This window comes from Bombus affinis, chromosome 1 (assembly GCF_024516045.1).
Source record: "Bombus affinis isolate iyBomAffi1 chromosome 1, iyBomAffi1.2, whole genome shotgun sequence".
In the NCBI taxonomy this organism is placed as follows: Eukaryota; Metazoa; Arthropoda; class Insecta; order Hymenoptera; family Apidae; genus Bombus; species Bombus affinis.
This window is the reverse complement of record NC_066344.1, coordinates 14,658,266-14,677,910: the sequence shown is the minus strand read 5'-3', so window position 1 is coordinate 14,677,910 and position 19,645 is coordinate 14,658,266. Positions and strand designations below refer to the sequence as shown.

The 19,645-nt window shown below is 44.4% G+C and overlaps 1 protein-coding gene and 2 long non-coding RNA genes across 6 annotated transcripts in view; 1 reads left to right on the top strand and 2 right to left on the bottom strand.

Moving 5' to 3' along the window:
• The window catches only part of LOC126922840 (uncharacterized), a 177,417-nt gene extending 167,864 nt beyond the window's left edge, over nucleotides 1-9,553 (bottom strand). Inside the window, exons 1-2 of the long non-coding RNA XR_007712952.1 lie at nucleotides 9,423-9,553; nucleotides 7,577-7,873 (exon numbers count right to left, since the gene is read on the bottom strand). This is a non-coding gene — a long non-coding RNA (uncharacterized LOC126922840). The remainder of the gene's footprint in view (nucleotides 1-7,576; nucleotides 7,874-9,422) is intronic.
• Nucleotides 1-11,483, top strand: part of LOC126922454 (potassium voltage-gated channel protein Shaker) — a 44,667-nt gene extending 33,184 nt beyond the window's left edge. Inside the window, exons 3-8 of one of the 4 annotated variants that reach the window (XM_050735016.1) lie at nucleotides 926-1,191; nucleotides 2,289-2,932; nucleotides 4,278-4,407; nucleotides 9,535-9,716; nucleotides 10,647-10,820; nucleotides 11,064-11,483. In XM_050735016.1, coding sequence (XP_050590973.1) covers nucleotides 926-1,191; nucleotides 2,289-2,932; nucleotides 4,278-4,407; nucleotides 9,535-9,716; nucleotides 10,647-10,813 — 1,389 coding nt within the window. In that variant the 3' untranslated portion in view covers nucleotides 10,814-10,820; nucleotides 11,064-11,483. The other 3 variants (XM_050735008.1, XR_007712782.1, XM_050735030.1) reach the window with 3 other exon arrangements.
• Nucleotides 11,484-15,582: 4,099 nt separating this feature from the next.
• On the bottom strand, nucleotides 15,583-16,113 carry LOC126922809 (uncharacterized). Its single transcript, XR_007712945.1, has 2 exons — nucleotides 15,910-16,113; nucleotides 15,583-15,748 (listed from the first exon to the last, which is right to left on the bottom strand). It is a non-coding gene; the product is annotated as an uncharacterized LOC126922809 (long non-coding RNA).
• Nucleotides 16,114-19,645: the final 3,532 nt, after the last annotated feature.

Genomic DNA, 19,645 nt, shown 5'->3' with positions numbered 1-19,645 from the left:
CCTTTTCCTCCTCGTAATTGACATTACGTTGCCGCACACTGGCCAACCACGATCATCGTTGAATCGTGGTACTATCGGCTGATCGTCACCGCAAACGCTCTGCAAATCTTCTCGAAGAAGGTATTTGAATCGCGTTAACGAGCTGTTTCTAGCTCGCCTCGTCCGACGCTTCCAAGTTGTACGATTTCAAACAACCACTCGTCAAACGAAGCAAACTATTCCGAGAGGGTTCACTGACCCATCCTATCTATCCGCTCTCCTAACATTCTTCAAACATAGACTCCCACGCGAGCTGATCGCTCTCCGGGTTGCTATAAATAACTGTGCACCGCGAAACTTATTCAAACTTTATTCAAGTTTAAGCGAAATCAGATGGATTTCGTCTCGTGTAGAAGACTAGCGATTTGCAATGGACAGGTTGGTAAGTTCGGTAAGCTAGTTAACACTTTACCGACCGTTAGCGGTTCAGCAGCATACGCACGCCCGATCGGTAGCTCGGGCGCAGATTTTCCCTGACGTTGGCTCTGTTTCGGTTTAGACTCTCTAATACCATTCTTTTTGTTCATCGCCAACGATAAGTTTTTGATATAAAACTGTGGGAGCTTATAAAACTAAGCAAGCTACTTTAGTACCAAATAACAAATTACTGCTTAAATAATGAGAAATATAGTTGGCGACAAAAAAGCCGATTAATAGGCTATCGGTCGGTAAGTATCGGCGACAAAAAGCTTATTAATGGGCCACCGGTCGGTAAGTGTCGGCGTGAAAAAACCGATTAATCGGCTATCGGTCGGTAAAGTGTTAAGCTGGTCGGTAAGGCGCGTCGTCGTAATTAGCAATGCACGAATAATCGAATGAGGATTACGGTTAGGGATAGACCGTGATGTACCAGTGTACCAATAATCGATTCTGACGATCTCGACAGGTGAGCGGGCTACGGTTTGAGACGCAGCTGCGTACGCTGAACCAATTTCCGGACACGCTGCTTGGCGATCCGCATCGGCGGATCCGATACTTCGATCCGCTTCGCAACGAGTACTTCTTCGACCGGAATCGGCCCTCCTTTGACGCGATACTTTACTACTACCAGAGCGGTGGCAGGCTGCGTCGCCCGGTCAACGTTCCTCTCGATGTCTTCTCCGAGGAAATCAAGTTCTACGAGCTGGGCGAGCTGGCCACCAACAAGTTCAGGTACGAACCGACATCATTCTCGTCTATCAGTAAACGATATATCGTAAAGTAGCGTGACTCTAATAAACTGTTATTCGAAATTTTGCAGTTAAATAGTGTCTTGCCTAAAAAAGAAACAAATATCTCTTTTAACATTAGAGCTACCACACAGTCAATTTGACTGGTTTTACAATTTTATTTTAAAATTCTTACTTCATGTTATATCTTTCCCGCAACGATGTAATGACTTTCGCAACGATAATTTTATTTTGTCTTTTATGTATTCAAACTGAAAATAATTTTGTATCAAGGCTACTTATATCAACACCAGTCAAAATGACTGGCACTTGTCAAAGTGTAGAAGGGTCCTGCAATCTGTTTATCGAAGCCCAATTAACCAGTTTCCTCGTTTTCTACAACTTGTCACACGTTTTTCAAATTTTTACTGCCTATCATTCGATATGACGATATCAGTTATCAGGAAAATTGCGGATCGATCGCTGAATGCTAACACTGGCAATCCCACAGCAGTCAAAATGACTGATTCTAGAATTTTATAAATTTGTCAACCCTCGTTTAAGGATTATGCTCCCAGATCATACCAAAAATGTATTACATAACGTGAAATTCCTTGCGTAAGAAAGCAATAACTCAACAAATATACAAATGTTCTATTATCACGTATTTTTTAAAGACTAGTCATTTTCACTGTTTTTGGAAGAAATAGCTCCGTGTTAAATAACAGTAGTTCCAATGTTAAACGATAGCGCGTACATTCTCTACAAGATGAAACACAGTAATTACAAAAACAAAGCATCAAAATTGCAAGAACATCGAATGATCCGCGTACTCGAAACAAGTTCAACTTTGCTCGAAGATGTCTCGCTCGCCGATCTTCCTCACCTTTTCGGTTAGAAAAGCAAAAAGGAAAGAGGACAGTTGTTCGTTCTCATTCGGTGCGTTTCATCTTCCATGGGAAGACAAGAGGCAACGTTTGTAGTAGACGTACGCGTGTGCTTAAAGGCGCGCCATTAAACAATTACGTTTACGCGTGCAACCATAAACGTTAGACACGCGAGCGAGCAGACTGCGAAAGATAATGTTGATGAAATGAACAGGGAGGACGAAGGGTTCATCAAGGAAGAGGAGAAACCGCTGCCATCGCATGAGTTGCAGAGGAAGGTTTGGCTGTTGTTCGAGTACCCGGAAAGCTCGCAAGGCGCCCGGGTAGTCGCCATAATATCCGTGATCGTGATCCTCCTGTCGATCGTGATATTCTGCTTGGAGACCCTGCCGGAATTCAAGCACTACAAGGTCTTCAACACAACAACGAACGGCACGAAGATCGAGGAGGACGAAGTGCCGGACATTACCGACCCGTTCTTCCTAATAGAGACTATTTGTATCATCTGGTTCACGTTCGAGTTATCGGTGCGCTTCCTCGCCTGTCCAAATAAACTGAACTTCTTCCGTGACGTAATGAATTTCATCGATATCATCGCCATCATTCCGTATTTTATCACGCTCGGTACCGTGATGGCCGAGGAGGAGGAAACGCCTGATGAACCAAAGGCGCCGGTAAGCCCGCAGGACAAGAGTACGAACCAGGCGATGTCCCTGGCGATACTCAGGGTGATCAGGCTCGTCAGGGTGTTCCGGATATTCAAGCTGTCCAGACACAGTAAAGGCCTTCAGATCCTCGGTCGTACGCTCAAGGCCTCCATGAGGGAGCTCGGCTTGCTCATCTTTTTCCTCTTCATCGGTGAGTTTCTTCTTTTTCTTATCTTCTATCCTTTTACCATTCTCTGCATGTTTCTTTGCTTTGTCTCTTCGTTTACTAGACTTCTATAGGAGACCAGCTCGGCAGCAGCAACCTATCGATTGAACGACTCTTTCACTTTTCGTAATTTCAAAAGATGTAGCTATTTAGTTGGCAACTAAGTGATTGCGGATTTTGTCATTAGATGATATTGACAAAATCCGCAATCGCTTAGTTGCCGATCAACCAATGCATCGTCGCTGGAACGTTTAGACGTCGGTGTCGATAGATGAGGATCGATGCTCGATCGAGCAACGGTTCACGATAGTCGTAGGCAAATGAAGTAGTCATGCGTGGTTTTTCCAATGGAAAGTATGGAAAGTTCTGAGCGGCGATGTAGTGGTTCCCTCGCGTCGAACGTGTTTACGTGGCCCGTGGAAGTTTAGTCGATTTCCGAGCGTCCCAGCAACGACACAGCCGTTTATTTGCACGGTGGATTCTAAGAGCGTGAAATTGAGGGGCCGACGGACAGCCAGAAATTTGCAATTTAATCGGCCGAATCTTCGATGCTTCTCGTCGCTGCGAAAATAACACGGTAGTCTGGTATCGCTGGAAAAGTATCGTTTCGTCGAAGACCGGAAGCTTATTCTCCGAGGTTTTTCAGTTTCCGCTGATGAAGGATTTCTGTGTGTTCAAAGGATGGCCTGCCACCAGCAGATTTACAGGCTCGTTCGCCTATCGATTCGTAATTCGGGTCCCGGAAGAGTTCTAAACTCCGTGTTCGTCGATTTTTCTAGAAACGTGTCGGTTTTCCTTAAGGGACGACAAACGGTTACGTAAGTTTTCGATATTCGTGATCGCACGAATGCCGAAGATTCGCTGGCATTCGACGAGTCGTTGCCCGGATGTGTGGAAAGATTCGCGCCCAATGTTTGAGCGAGGGAACAGACGAATCCTTTGAAAGTGTATTGCTGCAGTCGGTGGAAGGCTGCGCGAAGATATCTCTAGGTAAGGAAAAACGATGGCCGATCGTGGCGTATCTGCAAGAAGACTGGAAATCCAATCAACGTAATGGAAGCAGACCCATAAAGACGTGGATCTTGGTCGATTGAGCGGAAAAAGGGGAAAGTTGGAAGAGAATGGCGCGTGGCGTGGCAATCGATCCATCGGTTGATCGGTCGATGGATCGGTTCGTGTATGCAGGGTCTTGAGACGGATACGAGAACACGAGAAGGAGTCACGGCAGTGGACGTAGACGCGGATGGAGAGGACTGCTAAACGGACTAAGAGCTAGAGGCCGGCAAAGTAGCGTGTCTTGAAGCGTCTGTTCCTCTTGTGTGCGTTCCAGGTGTGGTGCTGTTCTCGTCGGCGGTTTACTTCGCGGAGGCGGGCTCGCAAGACAGCTTCTTCAAATCGATACCGGACGCGTTCTGGTGGGCGGTGGTCACGATGACGACCGTGGGCTACGGGGACATGAGGTACAGAGCCACCGGGGGCGTTAAACCCACTGAACCGGTGTTTTCTTCCTTGCATTGCAGGTGTGGTGCTATTCTCATCGGCGGTATACTTCGCGGAGGCCGGCTCCGAGAATTCGTTCTTCAAGTCCATTCCGGACGCGTTCTGGTGGGCCGTTGTCACGATGACGACCGTGGGCTATGGTGACATGACGTATGATGTACTCACTTTCACTTAAGACTCTAGTTAATGCCCGCCAAACAAACGAACACATACTACTTACTCTCCTCCGATACTTTACTTAACTACTTTTAACTACTCGATTTATTCTTCTCCCTGTTACGTATTCCTTCCCAGCTTCTTTTTCCTTACAGCACGTCCCTTCCATTCCACGTCCTACCCTTCTCAATCCTCTTAATCTGTTTGATCGCTTTCTTAGTTTTTCGTTTGAAATTTGTCAACCTACTTGCCGCTTGATAAACTTGAACACGCTAGTTTTCAGTCTTTTCGATTTTGACCACCGCATCTTTTCTTCACAGCTGCTCTAACTTCTCTCCATGCAATCGGAATGTTTTCATTCTCTTTTTTCCCCCCTCCCCCACTTATCCCTACATCGACAATCTTTTTTCTCATTTTTCTTCATCTTTCTTTCTCCTTTTTCTTCGTCGTCGTCTATCTCCTCCTCGTCGTACGTTCGCCTTCATCCCATCGTATTATCATAACGAAGAATTCGAGATTCTCCCACGAACACGCTTCTTCTCAGGATGTTCCACCATCACGTTGTCGACAACATCTCGTTGTCTCATTTTCTCGAGAATCGTCTTAAAATACAGCCTCTTCCGATCATTCGCTCTACTAGAACGCTTCATCCCTGGAGCGTGTTCGCGCTGATTCAGTCGCTCGCCCGACTCTCCACTCCCTTTTTTCTCTCCTTCCGCCACGACGTTACCATTTCTCGTTATCACATAGCCGACGATCACTCGACTCGTCGTTCGTCGCCTCGGATTCTGTCGAAATTTCTGTTTGCCATTCGCGAAACCTTTGGGCGATCTCGTGGAAGAGAAAGATGAGAAGCGGCAGCTGCGAGTTGAAACGTCCGTGGATCGAAGCGAGTGGCGCGTTTAACGCGCTTAAATTACCCTTTGCAAGAATAATCGAGGGCTGAAGAATGCGAGAAGGACGGTACGCGCGAGTCAAAGCGACAAAGTGATACAGTTTGCCTGCTCGTTCGGTTCCATTCTCCTCGCCATTCAGCCCGTCAAAGAATTTGTACGTTACATTTTATAGAACACGATCTGCTGACGATACGGACCAGCGTCATTCACCAACCCTCCAAGGCTTCCGTCTCTTTATTTGCATCTGTTTCACGTTACCGATGATACAGATCGATAATTCATCCGACACGTAGACCGTGTTGTTGCTTGCCGCTCTGCTAGACGCGTGCCTTTTCCACTTGGTACTTGGAATACCAAACAAAGAGGAAAAAGATAGTAGAGGAAACAAATGGCAACGCAGTGGATCGCACGCAGTCCGCGATTGACATCGATTATAACGTAATCTCATGGTTCACGGTAGACTCTCGAGGTTGAAGAGCGCCGGTCGAGAGAGACTCGAGATGTGTGGTGTTCGAACCGAAGGGGCTTCTTCGGCAATTGCCTGCCGTAAATCAATAAGTGTCCTCGGGCACGGTTCGTTTCTTGGAAACGCCCTCGGCCCAAAGGGCTGACAGATCGCGACGATTCGGATCTCGCAGAGATAAACGCGTTACGGCAGCGAAGGGTAGCGCGGCGTTTTCACCGGAAACACTGGAAGCAGAGACCGGTACAACGCGTTCCAGGACAAGCGATTGGTCCGACTATTGGTTATATCGGCAATACGTATGAGCCGAGGATCGTGATTACATGGGACGTCTATTGTTCAACTATTACAGAGACTAGGTACGCTCGGTTCTTTGCAAGTTGCAGCCTAAGGTTGAGCATTGACGCTGACGGCGAGGTAGCCGGCACGTTTGTCCCATTGAAATTCAACAAATGGGAACGAAACCGAAGCGACTGCTGATTATTCTCGCATATAAATACCGTGTCTACGTACAGGCTGTCCTATTTAGCATTGTCATTGATGGTATGCCTCGTTCGAGTGAAATTCAATTACATTTTTCCGACCTAATAATTTCAGGGTTTATCGTTTCTTCTTTTATTTATTTTTTAACAACGCTAGGTTTATCAGAGCTGTCGTATCTGAAGCTGCGAATACAGCGAATGCGCGCGTTCCGATAAACTGTCGTTTATCAAATATTAAGTTATCAATGTACCAAATATTAAATCAAACATATATGCAGATTCGTAGATTCAGTTTCATTATGTTGCGATAAAAATACAGTTCCAAGTGTCTTCTCCTTTTCGAAAGACACATCGTTATTTAGGGGAATGCAACTAGTAAATCTGTCTTTCCGCGTCGCTAATAACCGCACAGGTGCAACGAACGCGACGTGTAAAAGAAGAAACTCGTTGGAAGCTCCATCTACTTATACCGCTGACTATAGCTCAAGGCGATAAATACGCATCGTTTGACGTTTCGCAGGTTGCACGCCCTAAAACTATTTGTAGAAACGACAGCTAAAATATTCTTTACTTTGATCAAAGACCGCGTTGCACGTGGATCGGTGTGTTTGCCAAATCTGCGGAAGAATGCAAGCAAAGCGAAGTAACTCGATCGGTAAGCTCAACTTCCTGCCAAGGTGTAACTACGATGTTCAAAGGAAAATCCTGATATTTGAGTAGAGCACCCGGTATAAGAGCAGTATTCGTCGTGCGCGGACACGCAAGAGGCCCGTTCTAGTTTCCCATTGCGAACACGCATCGAGTTCGACTCCTTTGTCGAGACACCGGCGTCACTCGCTTCCTCTACGTTTCCACAGCGAAGCTGGTTTCTCGCGTCCAACCAACTTGCATCGTTGAGTGTTCGGTCCTCGGCTACGTCGCGTCTCGTTACGTCGATTCTCGCTTCCCATTACCACGATTGATCGCACTTTTTCGTTGAAACCCTTCGCCTGTTGCTACTTGCGCTCGCTCTATATCCTAAGGTATCGATATCGATAGAAACGCGTGGCTCCATCTGTGTTTCGAAAGCGAACCGATCTCGAAACCACGTTCTACACTCTGTCTAGACTTTCATAACCATTGGCGCTGCGACAGTTCCAGTTAGAGACACCAGGCAAGGCAGAGCTGACGTTCCAGCTCTTCTATTTCTTTTCTAACATTTGTCCCGAATTCCGATTTCCCGGATTACTCCCGATATATTCTCGATACGTTTTTGCATGGCTGTCCACGACCAAACATACTCCATGTTCTTTTCATCGTTACCAGCCGGGGAAGGTGAACGGTGTTGCTCCTTTTTAAGAAGTACTCTGTCTCTATTCTCGCTCACAACGCTATCATTACTGCTACTACCATCAGTCATGGATCACAAAGGCCCATAGTACAGTGACACCTGCATAAGAATGATTTGTTATTTTGCAACTAATTCGATATGATATTATATGACTCACTAAAACTAGAGATCACACTCGGACTTACCGAGGTCGCTGCCGTATGGACGTAGCTCGCGCGAGACGCGAGCATCCGCGTGATTGCAATCGACGATTAGGCGACGCGACGTTTGACGGCGCGGCAACAGCCGCGGTCCGAAGAATTCGCATGCTTTGAAACAATAACGACTCGCGTACGATGGCTTTGAAAGAGAGAAAGAGAGAAAAATGAAAGGAAAAAAGAAGAGAAAGAGAAGAAAGAGAAGACGAGAGGAAGATTCGTGGTAAAATGCATTCATCGGGCGAGCGTGAATGAACGTGACGAGCGGCGAATTCTTCTTTACCGCCTTTCAGCTCGAACCGGTATTGTTCGCGTATATAGCGACAGTTATTCAATTAGACTCGGCCGCAAAGAATGCATCATTTCGCAGCCATAGATTAGCCAGCAATAACCGCGTCAGTACGTTCTATAATCTGGTAATTGAGAGAGGAAAGCTTTTTATCGTTCTACCATTCAAACGATTAATTGGTATCTCGTTGGAATATTTTTGTCACGCGTTAGAAAAGATAGCGTGCATAACAGACACGTACGCGTGGTGTTGAATTTCAACGTCGTCGAAGGTCGTAAACCGATCGAAACAAAACTCTACTCGGACCTTTTTTCCTTACTTTCGTTTCCTTCTCTTTTTCTCTTTATCGCGTGGTAATCGAATAGTCGAACGGTAATTTCAAAATTTCATTTCGTCACTGGCTCGCCGAAGGATGCGGAACGTTCGAACATCACGAGGAGATAGAAGCGGCCGGCTCTCAATTCGACGAAACGCGGTCTGATCGTCGCTCGGCTCTTTACGTCTTCGATTCGACGCGATAACTTTCTAGTCACACGTTTACAGTCGTCCCTCAGCCGCGTGTTATTATAGCCGCGTTAAAAGGCAGAACGAGATGGTGCGAGCATCTCGGCGGAAGGCGATGCAAACGATCGCGAAATTCTATCCGCACCTTCGAACTCGAGTTCGATTACAGACAATGTGTTCTACTCGACTGTTATGAGAGCGAAAGCGTAGAGAACTGCATGCCGTACCGTTAGAAAATTCGATCGGATTTGAGCAACGGAATGGCATCGATGCTTGTTTGGAACGGTGCATCGGCACACGAGAGAAGAGCCTTTTCTTAGAAAGTCACGTTAGTCCCCTAGTCTAGCCTAGAGAGCCCGCTTCTTATTAGACACGCGAATCACTATAAGTATACACGGTTTTGCGGTTATGCAGCGTTCAACCAACGTACGCCGGTTTCATGTGGTTTGAGCAAGCAGCAAAGAACGCGAGGAAAGATACAAAAGAGCCGTGTAAAAGTGTTAACGAACGAGAGGTCGATCGAACATTTTTCTTTCCGATCATGGCCAATGTCTATTTGCGACGCGGCAGAACGCACGCAGACGGTCCGTGTATATCTATAGGAGCCTCCAGTACCGCATAAGTAGCGCCACACTCGACTCGACACGGCAAAACTCACACAAGATAGAAACACCACACCTAGCACCGAGTTTCTAGACGAGGAACGAAGCTATCAACGTTCGAGCCAGTGGCTGGCCGCGAATAAAACTCTTCGTTTGCCTTTGCTTCAGGCCCGTCGGAGTTTGGGGAAAAATTGTGGGCTCTCTGTGCGCGATCGCTGGTGTGTTGACAATCGCCCTGCCTGTCCCCGTCATCGTCTCCAATTTCAACTACTTCTACCATCGTGAGACTGACCAGGAAGAGATGCAGTCGCAGAACTTCAATCACGTGACCAGCTGCCCGTATCTCCCTGGTACGAGCTTCCTATTTTATCCTCCGAGCAAATTTCCAGTCACATACTTTGCCGATATGATTTTCGTCTCTCAGGGAGCGTCTTTCGAACCGAGTCACAGGGAATAACTACACTATCGATCGTTGGCTAGGCTGTACCGATTAATGTTACCGTGACGGTATTTGAATTTTAAAAGGGGCGATCGTTGCCTGACAGCGCGACCTGACGTGTTATTTGTTAAGGCAGGTGTCGGTCACGAGACACGAAGGCTCCTAACGTTCTGTCGTGTGCAACAGATCTTTCTTTCGGTGTAATTTAATGGTTCACGTTCGTCGATTACCGCAACGTACGTGCTGCTCGTGCACTCGATAACGCGATACCTTAACGATTCACGCGAAACGGTATTTAAAGAGAAAATCTGGAGTTGGTCGATTGCGAAGCGAAGCTGGCAAGATTTTTTATTCATAGAATATTTCGTTGGCCGAAAAAATGGTTCGAGATCAATCGGTAAGCGCTGCGAAAAAGGACAGCGTTTGCTGGAAATACTCGACCGTGGTTCTGCTTTCAAGTTGCCGGCAGGCTGGCAAATCCCGGCGAAAGTCTGTACCGATATCGCGTGTCTGTTCTATCGCTGATAGTTTAACGTGACTTTAATCCGCTTAGGAGCAAGCTCGCTGGCCGGTAAATTTTTCGCGCCTTCGTCGACGAACCACGATTTGCCGAGATTCGTCTCGAGCACGTTGAACGCAAACGATGAAAGAGAAATTGATAGGTCGGGAAATAGCTCGGTCGGCGCTACAGCTAACCAAGAACACACTTGAGCAGGATTATCTGGAAAGCACGCAGAGGCGATTTAAGCTCCACTTTCAGAGTTTACCCAGTGCTGGTGCAGCGGTTTTCGCAACTAGCGGAGGATGCAATTCGTCGAACTGTATCTCGTGTGTTTCGCAGGTCAACACTTGAAGAAGAGCTCGATGTCGGAATCGTCATCGGAGATAATGGAGCTGGAAGAGGGCATACTGCTCACTCATTCCGAGGTTACGAAGAAGCCCAACTGCAACCCTCGCCATAATAACAATATTAATCCAGCCTGTATGAGCATCGAGACTGACGTCTGACTACTGGGTGGGTGCTTTGATCGATCATCGGTTTTCGTCTCGTCCTACCATTTGAGATTTCCCTAACCATATAACAGTCTGAAGAGTCTGATTTGAGAAAAAAGACACGTTGGAACGGGTCACCATAAACGTTAGCCATAGTTTGCATACCCTGACGATACTTCGGCGGTATTTCGCTAGACACGCTATCTGCGATCGAAACGATTGGAAGGAGGATGAGAATATTAAAAGAAGGTTCGTGTGATTACAGTGAAGGAGACGGTGGCAACGTGGTGGCCAATGCTGGAACGGTTATCGAGAAACAGCTGCAGCTTGCTACGGTGCCTGACGTAGGCCTCCACACGTCGTCGTAGTCGCGCTAGTTGCGAGCGCTAGCGATAGCGCGTGTACGCGTGCGCGCTGGCTGTTGGATTGCATGCGGCTGCGCATGCGCGCACGTGCGCGCCAACCCGCCGTCTGTCCATAGTCTGTCAATACGAGGGGTGCTTCCAATCCATTACCACGTGTCAACGAGAGATAAGAAAGGACGAGAAATAACGGAGAAGTTCAACGACCAAGAATCGGCTGACTAATACGGGTGCCACGTAATTTCTTCCATCGGCGCAGCGCGAAAACCGAAGATACCCGTAGGCGGAACGAGAGAAAGATAAGAGAGAAACGCGACAAGGCAAAGAGAGAAGAGAAGAGGAAAATGTGGAGGAACGAGTTTAAACGAGTATCTGCAGGCGTAACGATGAAAGCCCGTGACAAGGATGGAAAAGCGATAAACGAGGAAACTGATGGCGACAGTTTTGAGGAGGAACCGTGAGTGGAGAACGAGAAGACAGCCGTTTCGGAGGTGTTCACGATACACACGCACCCCGCGTAGGGACCTACGTGCTAATAAGGGGATGGAGCAGGATATTTCAGTCGCGCGTCCACTCCCCACACCACCGACTCCAGTGTTCAATACAAATGATAACAAATAAATAAAAAGTAACAAATAAACGGTATAAATGAAACGAAGGGAAGAGAATTAAGTCGCGGCGGCTTCGCGAATTAAGGAAGAAAAAGAAAAAAAAAGGAAAAAAAAGAAAAAAAATACATAAGAGAACGTGGTCGAGCCCTTGCCTCCTGCGATGTTCGCGTACGCGCCATGTCCCCATGGCGGATCGAAGGGGGATCGGCCGGCAACGAAACCAGGGGAATCGTACCAGATAATACTAATTAATTATATTATCGATGTAATTATATCGAGTACACGTAGGCGAAGGTACGCTAAACAAGCAGAACAAGTAAATAAATAAAAGATATTCGTTTTAATGATTATAACACTGCGCGAAAACGGACGAAGCCACGATCGAGCGGAAGAGGAGAACAAGACAGGGGAGAGAAGAACGGAAGGCAAATGGCGATGGTGCTCGCGGTGAGAGGACAGACCTTTGAAGACGATATCGGTAGGTGGTTGCACGGCGAGCAGTTAAGCGAACAAAGTGTGTTTCACAGCGGAGAAACAGTATTTTTCACTGAGGACAAATATTCAAGGTACAGCGGCATTAAGTCGCACGTACTTCGATCCGAGAGACCGTTGGAATGCGATTCGTTTTTCGGAGCTTAACACTCTACTCGTACCTGCATACGTATAACACCGACACATACACGAACATGCACGCGCGCGTGCACACACACGCACACACACATACACACACACGCAGATATAGACATGTACGAAGTTAGTATCGTGACCACAAGCCACGTTTGTACAATTTCGGAGAATAGGCGCGTGTTGCTCTCGTTCACCATTAAGTAGCTGTCGATTGTGCACGATTTACGGGCTAAGAGTAACAACACACACACACACAGATAACGCGGAATAACTGCGCCATATGAAGAGATTGGAACGGTGGGATCGTTTCAAGTTTTACGCTACATCGGTGGCCGCGCTTTCCAACGCGATTACATCAAATTGTCGTAGCATTTACAGTGGAAAGATAGTTGCACCGATGTTCCTGTAAAGCTTGCGGCGAACGAATCGTTCAGCTTCGTGCATGTTCGAGATACGCGCGAATCGGAGAACGAGTCGACTAAAAAGCTCGGCGAACAATTATTTTCGTATGGGCGAACGAGGGATTCCGCTTTGTCGTAGGATGTCGGTGACGCGACGAGTTTACGCAACCGATAGCTCGAAAATATAGCGCTTGCACGAAGAAAAGCGACTAGCAATAGATGGAAAATTACGACGAATAGCCGGAAACGTGTCTGCCGATGGTGCGTATTATCGTGTTCATGGTGGCGATCTCGCGACGAGTGTCACCAACTGTGAAGGGACACAGAGGGAAAGAAAGTGGAGTAGTATCGAAAGCAGTAACACGCAGAGATTCAGTTTCAGCGAGGCTAATTCGCCAACATTTTGTAATCGAGTGACGAATTCGATTTTGTGTTCAGATTAGGCGGCGGAGGAAAATAAAACACAAGACAGAGACAGGAAATAGTGGTAATTGCGCGTTAATGGTTCGATTAAAAATTTCCGGGTTTACGTTTCTTTTTCTGTCGCACACGCAGATTTGCCGACTCTCTCGTTTGCGTTCCGGCAAGCAAATTCGCTAAGATTCTTGCCCTTTCGATCGAGCGCGCAGCTGTAAAACATAGAATTATAGAACGGTGATAAAGTGCGTCGTTACACGTATATCGAATAGTTTCGATGAATGCCAAATTGCAAAGCAGTATTTCAAGTTATCTTTACAAATATCGCTCCACTTACAAAACGAACAAACGATCGAAAGGGACGAAGAACGACGAGTAACGAGAATCTAATCTCGACGATCAAGATTATTTTCTCTTGCTGGCTTGTTTCGCCAATTATCTTGCAATCACACGTGGGAAAAGTATGAAGCGATCGAGGGATTAAAGGACAGTCGTTAGGATAGGAATGCGCAAAAGAGAGAGGGAGAGAAATACAGCGGTGCGAGAGAAATCGTACAAATAGGAAGGAAATAGCGGGGCGAGTTGGTGAAAAACGAATTGATAGGCCAGTCGGTGCTCGATACGAAGCAACAACACTTTCCCTATCTCTTCGCTGTCGTCTCGATGTTTCGCCTCTTTCCCGGTGGAAAAAGCGCATCACAAAATCGCAAAGACTGCCATTTCACCATTCTCAGTAAAAACGAAATAAGAAGAAAAGAACATCGCGTAACGATATCCACGATTATTTCGAGAACATCGTCCATGCTCGAACATTTTCCGCTTAGATCGACCCTTCCAACTGCCGCGTCGTACAACGGGCAGTATCCTCGTGACCGAACGATTCGAGAAACGGTCACAATTGTTTTTGTAAGTCGCGATAGAACCCGTCGATTCGTCAGAATCTATCCGCGTGGAAATCGTCGCGCGGATGGATACACTTACGTAAGTTCGCCGTTCAAGAAAACGTGACGTTTCGATGCCATTAGTGTCCGATTAAACGAAAGGACGAATCGAAAAGTTAATTTCGACGATTCCCTCTTTAGCGGCGAGTGGATCGCGACGCGCAATTTTCTCTCTACGTTAAAAAAAATAAAAAAAAAAAAATAAAAACTCGGCTACCGTTGTACGTGCCAGCTGACGGGGCGATATCGTTAATTCTAAACCGATAAACAAAGACATTTCTTCGAGAAGTCGGAACGCGACCCACACTTATCTCTACGAATAATCGACTACGATGAAGGAGGAAGTCTGACGTTGCAACACAAAAGTGAACACATTAGATGTAAATTAAAAGCTAATTAAAAAGAAAAAAAAGGAAAGAATAATATATCGTAACGCGCGATCTATCAAAACAAAATGAACAAGGTTATAAGACGCAAGTAAGCAAAGAAAAAAAAAAAAAATAAAAAGCGATTCCATTACTCGATTTATTAGATCTTAGATGCGAGTTTTACCGAGGAATATCTCATCTATCTTTTATTAGACGAAACGAGCAAAGGCTAGACGAAGCGAGACTTTCACGTTGTGTACGAAAGGGAGAAAGAGAGCGCGAGAATGGCCATGAGAAAATGAAAGTGTAATTGCACGTGAGTTTTTAAGGGAAAATCGAAGAGCGCGTGTCGATGATTCAAAATCGGAAATGCGTGTGAGCGAAGTTCCGTGTGCGTGACGATGAAAGCGAATGATCGAGGAGCGTGTGTAACGAGAAGAGTGAGACAGATTTAAAAAAAAAAAACAATAATTATACAGAGATTTACGTTACGAGCCTTTATTACGATACTTGAACTTTTCGCCTCGCTACTTTAGTTAGAAAAAGGAAAATTTTATGACGCGCATTATAAATTACCAGCCTAGTTAAATCCAACAAGTGAAAAAATGCAAAATAACTGCGCGGAAGATAAATTTATTATTATTAAAATTAGTACTACTGTTATAAATCTATTAACTAAACATACTATTACTATTACTATTATATTACTATTACTACTATTACTACTACTACTACTACTACTACTACTACTACTACTACTACTACTACTACTACTACCACTACTACTACTACTACCACTACTACTACTACTACTACTACTACTACTACTACTACTACTACTACTACTACTACTACTACCACTACTACTACTACTAGTACTACTACTGCTACTGCTACTGCTTACTATTACGACAACTACCGCTATTGGTACCGTTAGTACTTCCATTTCCTACTGCTGATACTACTACTACTACTGTTACTACCACCATCATCACTACTACTATTTCTACCATTACTACTGCTGCTGCTAGTGTAACTACTATTATTACTCTTACTATTACTATTACTACTACTATTACTATTGCTATTACTACTACTACTGCTGCTGTTGCTACTACGACTACTACTACTACTACCATTACTACTAACATTACCTCTAGCATTACTACTATTACTAGTACTGCTACTACCACTAGTACTACTACTACTAGTTCTACCACCACCTCCACTATTACTACCACTACTACTACTACTACTACTACTACTACTACTACTACTACTACTACTACTACTACTGTTACTACTACTACTACTACTAATCTACTACTACTGCTGCTGCTATTACTACCACTACTATTACCACTACCACTACTACTACCACTACCACTACTATTACTACTACTACTATTACTACTACTATGACTACTACTACTATGACTACTACTACTACTACTACTACTACTACTACTACTACTACTACTACTACTACTGCTGCTGCTGCTGCTGCTGCTATTACTATTACTACCGTCATCGTTACACTACTACTGTTGCATATTATTACTAACTATCAACAGTAGTGTGGCCATTATTTCCGTTGTTATTATTATCTACGTCTGTTATTATTATTACTACTGTTATTGCTGCAACTGCTGATACTACTACTACTACTGCTATGACTACCAATACTGTATGCTGTTACTATTACTATTACTAATGATACTAGCACTAAATACGACTACAACTCCTACTCTTACTATCAACATGAGGAGAAAATTGAATATGGCGAAATGATATTTAGTTAACGAGATGAGAAACTACTCTGTTAGACGGTCATAGCTGTTAGAGGTATAAATAGAGCATAGATAGGTAGCTAGGTAGTTGGTACGGTATCAAGGTATGGTATCGTTACAAGTGGAATTATCGAGTAATCGTTATGAAATTCCCGATTCCTTTTTAGATTAATATGCGAAAGAAGCTGGTTTTGTATGTTAGACTGGATCGGTGATATGCCAACACATATACACACGCACACACATACATACTTTTACAAATACACGAGTTGGTGAAGCCAATGCGTTGTTATTCCGTTCGGTTGCCATCGGCAGACTTTTGTCGTCCGTAAAACTAAAACTTGACGAAGGGAGGATGAGCTTTCACCTCGATCGGGGTTTCGTCGTCGGAGATCGCGGGCCAAAACAAACCTTTCTACGATCGTTTGTACGTTTTCTTAAGAATTTTCAGCTTTTTAACCAACACTCTTTCTCCATTTTTGCTTGAATACGCTCGAGGCTGCGTTTCTCTTGAAGCGAGATAACTGCGTCTAACAAACGAGTCGATTCTCTCTCGGCAAGATCAACCACTTCGGCACGTGGTCGATATGGAAAATTGATCGATCTCCGACATCAAGCGTCCCACCTGCCACAGGTCAAACAAACAAACAATTTTTCGAACTTCCATTGCATTCCGTTGCGTCTAGTAACTATTTTGAAAGCCGAAAGACCGATCGAACCAATCAATCCACGTTTAACAACAATAAACAGAACAAAAGAAGAAATGAAGCAAATCAAATCCGTGTTAATTAAGATCCTACGATATTTACACTGCGTTCCATTTAGTATTGCACAAGAGTGGCGATGCAACGTAGCGATTCATCGAGAACGGTATGTCGAGTGCAGGTGGCCGCCGACACCTCGCCTCCTTCTTTTACCTTCTCGACGTAAGCGTAAAAGTCGTTAGCGAGAATGCTGTTCATTTTGTACAACAATCGATGTATATTTCCTCGCGTAGAATAAATGGATGGTATCGCTAGCCGGCAAATGCGAACGAAACGAACGAGCGAAAAAACAAAAAAAAAAAAAAAAAAAAAAAAGAAACAACAACAAAAGAAAAATAAGAAAAAATAATGTTCCTTCGTGCTAGAACCTGCGTGCTTGCAAAAGGATGCCAACTGTTGAACTTGTCGCTCTGCCAAATTCACATGGCTCCACTCCGGCAAATCTTGCGTATTGCTATTAGTCGGATCGATCGCTGATCGTCGCTCGTCCAACCGTTCCTCTTCGCATCATCCGGCTTTGGCAACCGGCTGCTGGTGCTAGGAAAAATGTAAAAAGGCAGAGCGAGACTGAGAATGAATGACTGAGAGAGAAAGAGAGAGAGAGAGAGAGAGGGGCGAGAGAGACTCAGAAAGAAGTGAGACGAAAGTGTGAAGGGGCGTGAGTCGTGAGGAAGGAAGCGTGAAACAAGGAGGACGGGTGACTGAAACGATCGAGACAAAAGAGTCCAGCATGCATTCCAATCTAACTAACTGAGAATTAATCTAGAGAAAGAGAGAGAGAAAGAGCTAGTCCGCTATGAAGCTAGTTACCTATATTCCGCTGTCGCCGCGTCGTGCCGTAGAGAACGAACAATTTGTTATTACACTTAATGCTACTTAACGCGAGAAACACGAGATACGCGCACCGTCACGTTCACTTTTCGCAGCAAGAACGCCGAGTAAGCTGTGGTTTCGCAATCAGCCTGGGCTAAAGCTTACTAACTTAACGAAACACTTGTACGAATAATTAGCGATGACAGGTTCGTCGAGCATCCCCTGTTACGCTACATTTGTCATGGACAAATCTCCATCGCGTTTCCATTTGATATTCCTTGATAAAATTGCTCATGGTTACGCGACTAATCGGCGATAAGTTTAAAAGAGTTCCACAGTTTGTAAAAAGGAGCGTAGCTCGTGGGAGGAAAATTTGAAAGAAAACAGGGGATGGTCGAGTGATGATCGCATGGCATATGGCACGTATTATAGTTTAAAGAAGAAGAATATAGAAAGAAGAAGACCACTCGTAGATCGAGCAAATCACGTTTTCCAGTGGTATAGTTAGATATTACAATCGGCGCTAAACAAGGAAACTATCCGATACGCCGTGATAATTTTAGAAAATGAAAGATTAACGTTCGTTGTCAGCGACAGTTCCACTGACCTCAGCCAATTCGTGCGCTGAATTATTCCAACGATAACGCCGGATAGCAATTCGTTTCTGCGTTACACGCGCAATGTACGTCTATCCGTGTAGAATGAGAGGAAGGAACAAGTAAATAAGAATGATGTACACGTATATCTAAAATGTAAGTTGAACGGAGAAGGGAACGAATGCCGAACTAATTGAAGGAGAAATCTCGCTCGCGACTACATACGAGCGAACGAGAAATTGGTTTTTAACGAGAAAGTAATAAAGTAACGTTGCTACGTACGTTTACGAGCGTATACGTAAATACGTGGAGAGATGAACGGACGAAGAACAGACACAAATAGCAACACGAACAAACAGGAACACATACACACACACACGCACACACACGCAAAACATGTACACAGAATGGACACGAATGATACTTTGATTGAGCTATATTATAGTAGGCCACGCGAGAAGCGAAGAAAGCTGAACGGACAAGAAAGAAGGAAGAGAAAGAAAAGAGAAAAATAGACCATTGGAAACGAGGGCGGCAATGCGGTGGCGGCTGCCTCTGCCACTCTAATTGATCGGGATTCGTTTTATTAATTAATTAATTACTGAATTAATTAATTAATCGAAAACTCATTTATATAGTGTTGAGCACTGTTTTAGGTGCTTTTCATTTTTTGGCTGTGTGAAGCTTCAACTGAAGTAATTTAAAGGGGAGAGGAAGAAGAAGAAGAAAAAGAAAATGATGTAATTATCGTATTGGCTTTGCATAATCACACTCGACAATTTTTCTGACGCAAAGAAAATAAACTAAATAATGAATAACAATATTAATAATAATAGAAATAATAATAATAATAATAATAATAATAATAATAATAATAATAATAATAATAATAATAATAATAATAATGATAATGGTAATGATAAGGACTTCATAAGTAAAACCGTAAAATACTAGATATGAAAGCCGAATAAAAATATACCTATGCGCGCAGAGAGAGTTATTCAGCAAAGATGAAACCATGATTAATAATAATGAATAATAATAATAATAATAATAATAACAACAACAATAAATAAGAAGTAATGGAAAATAATAATAATAATAACAACAACAACAACAACAACAACATTAGTACTAATATGTAATAATAACGCTAA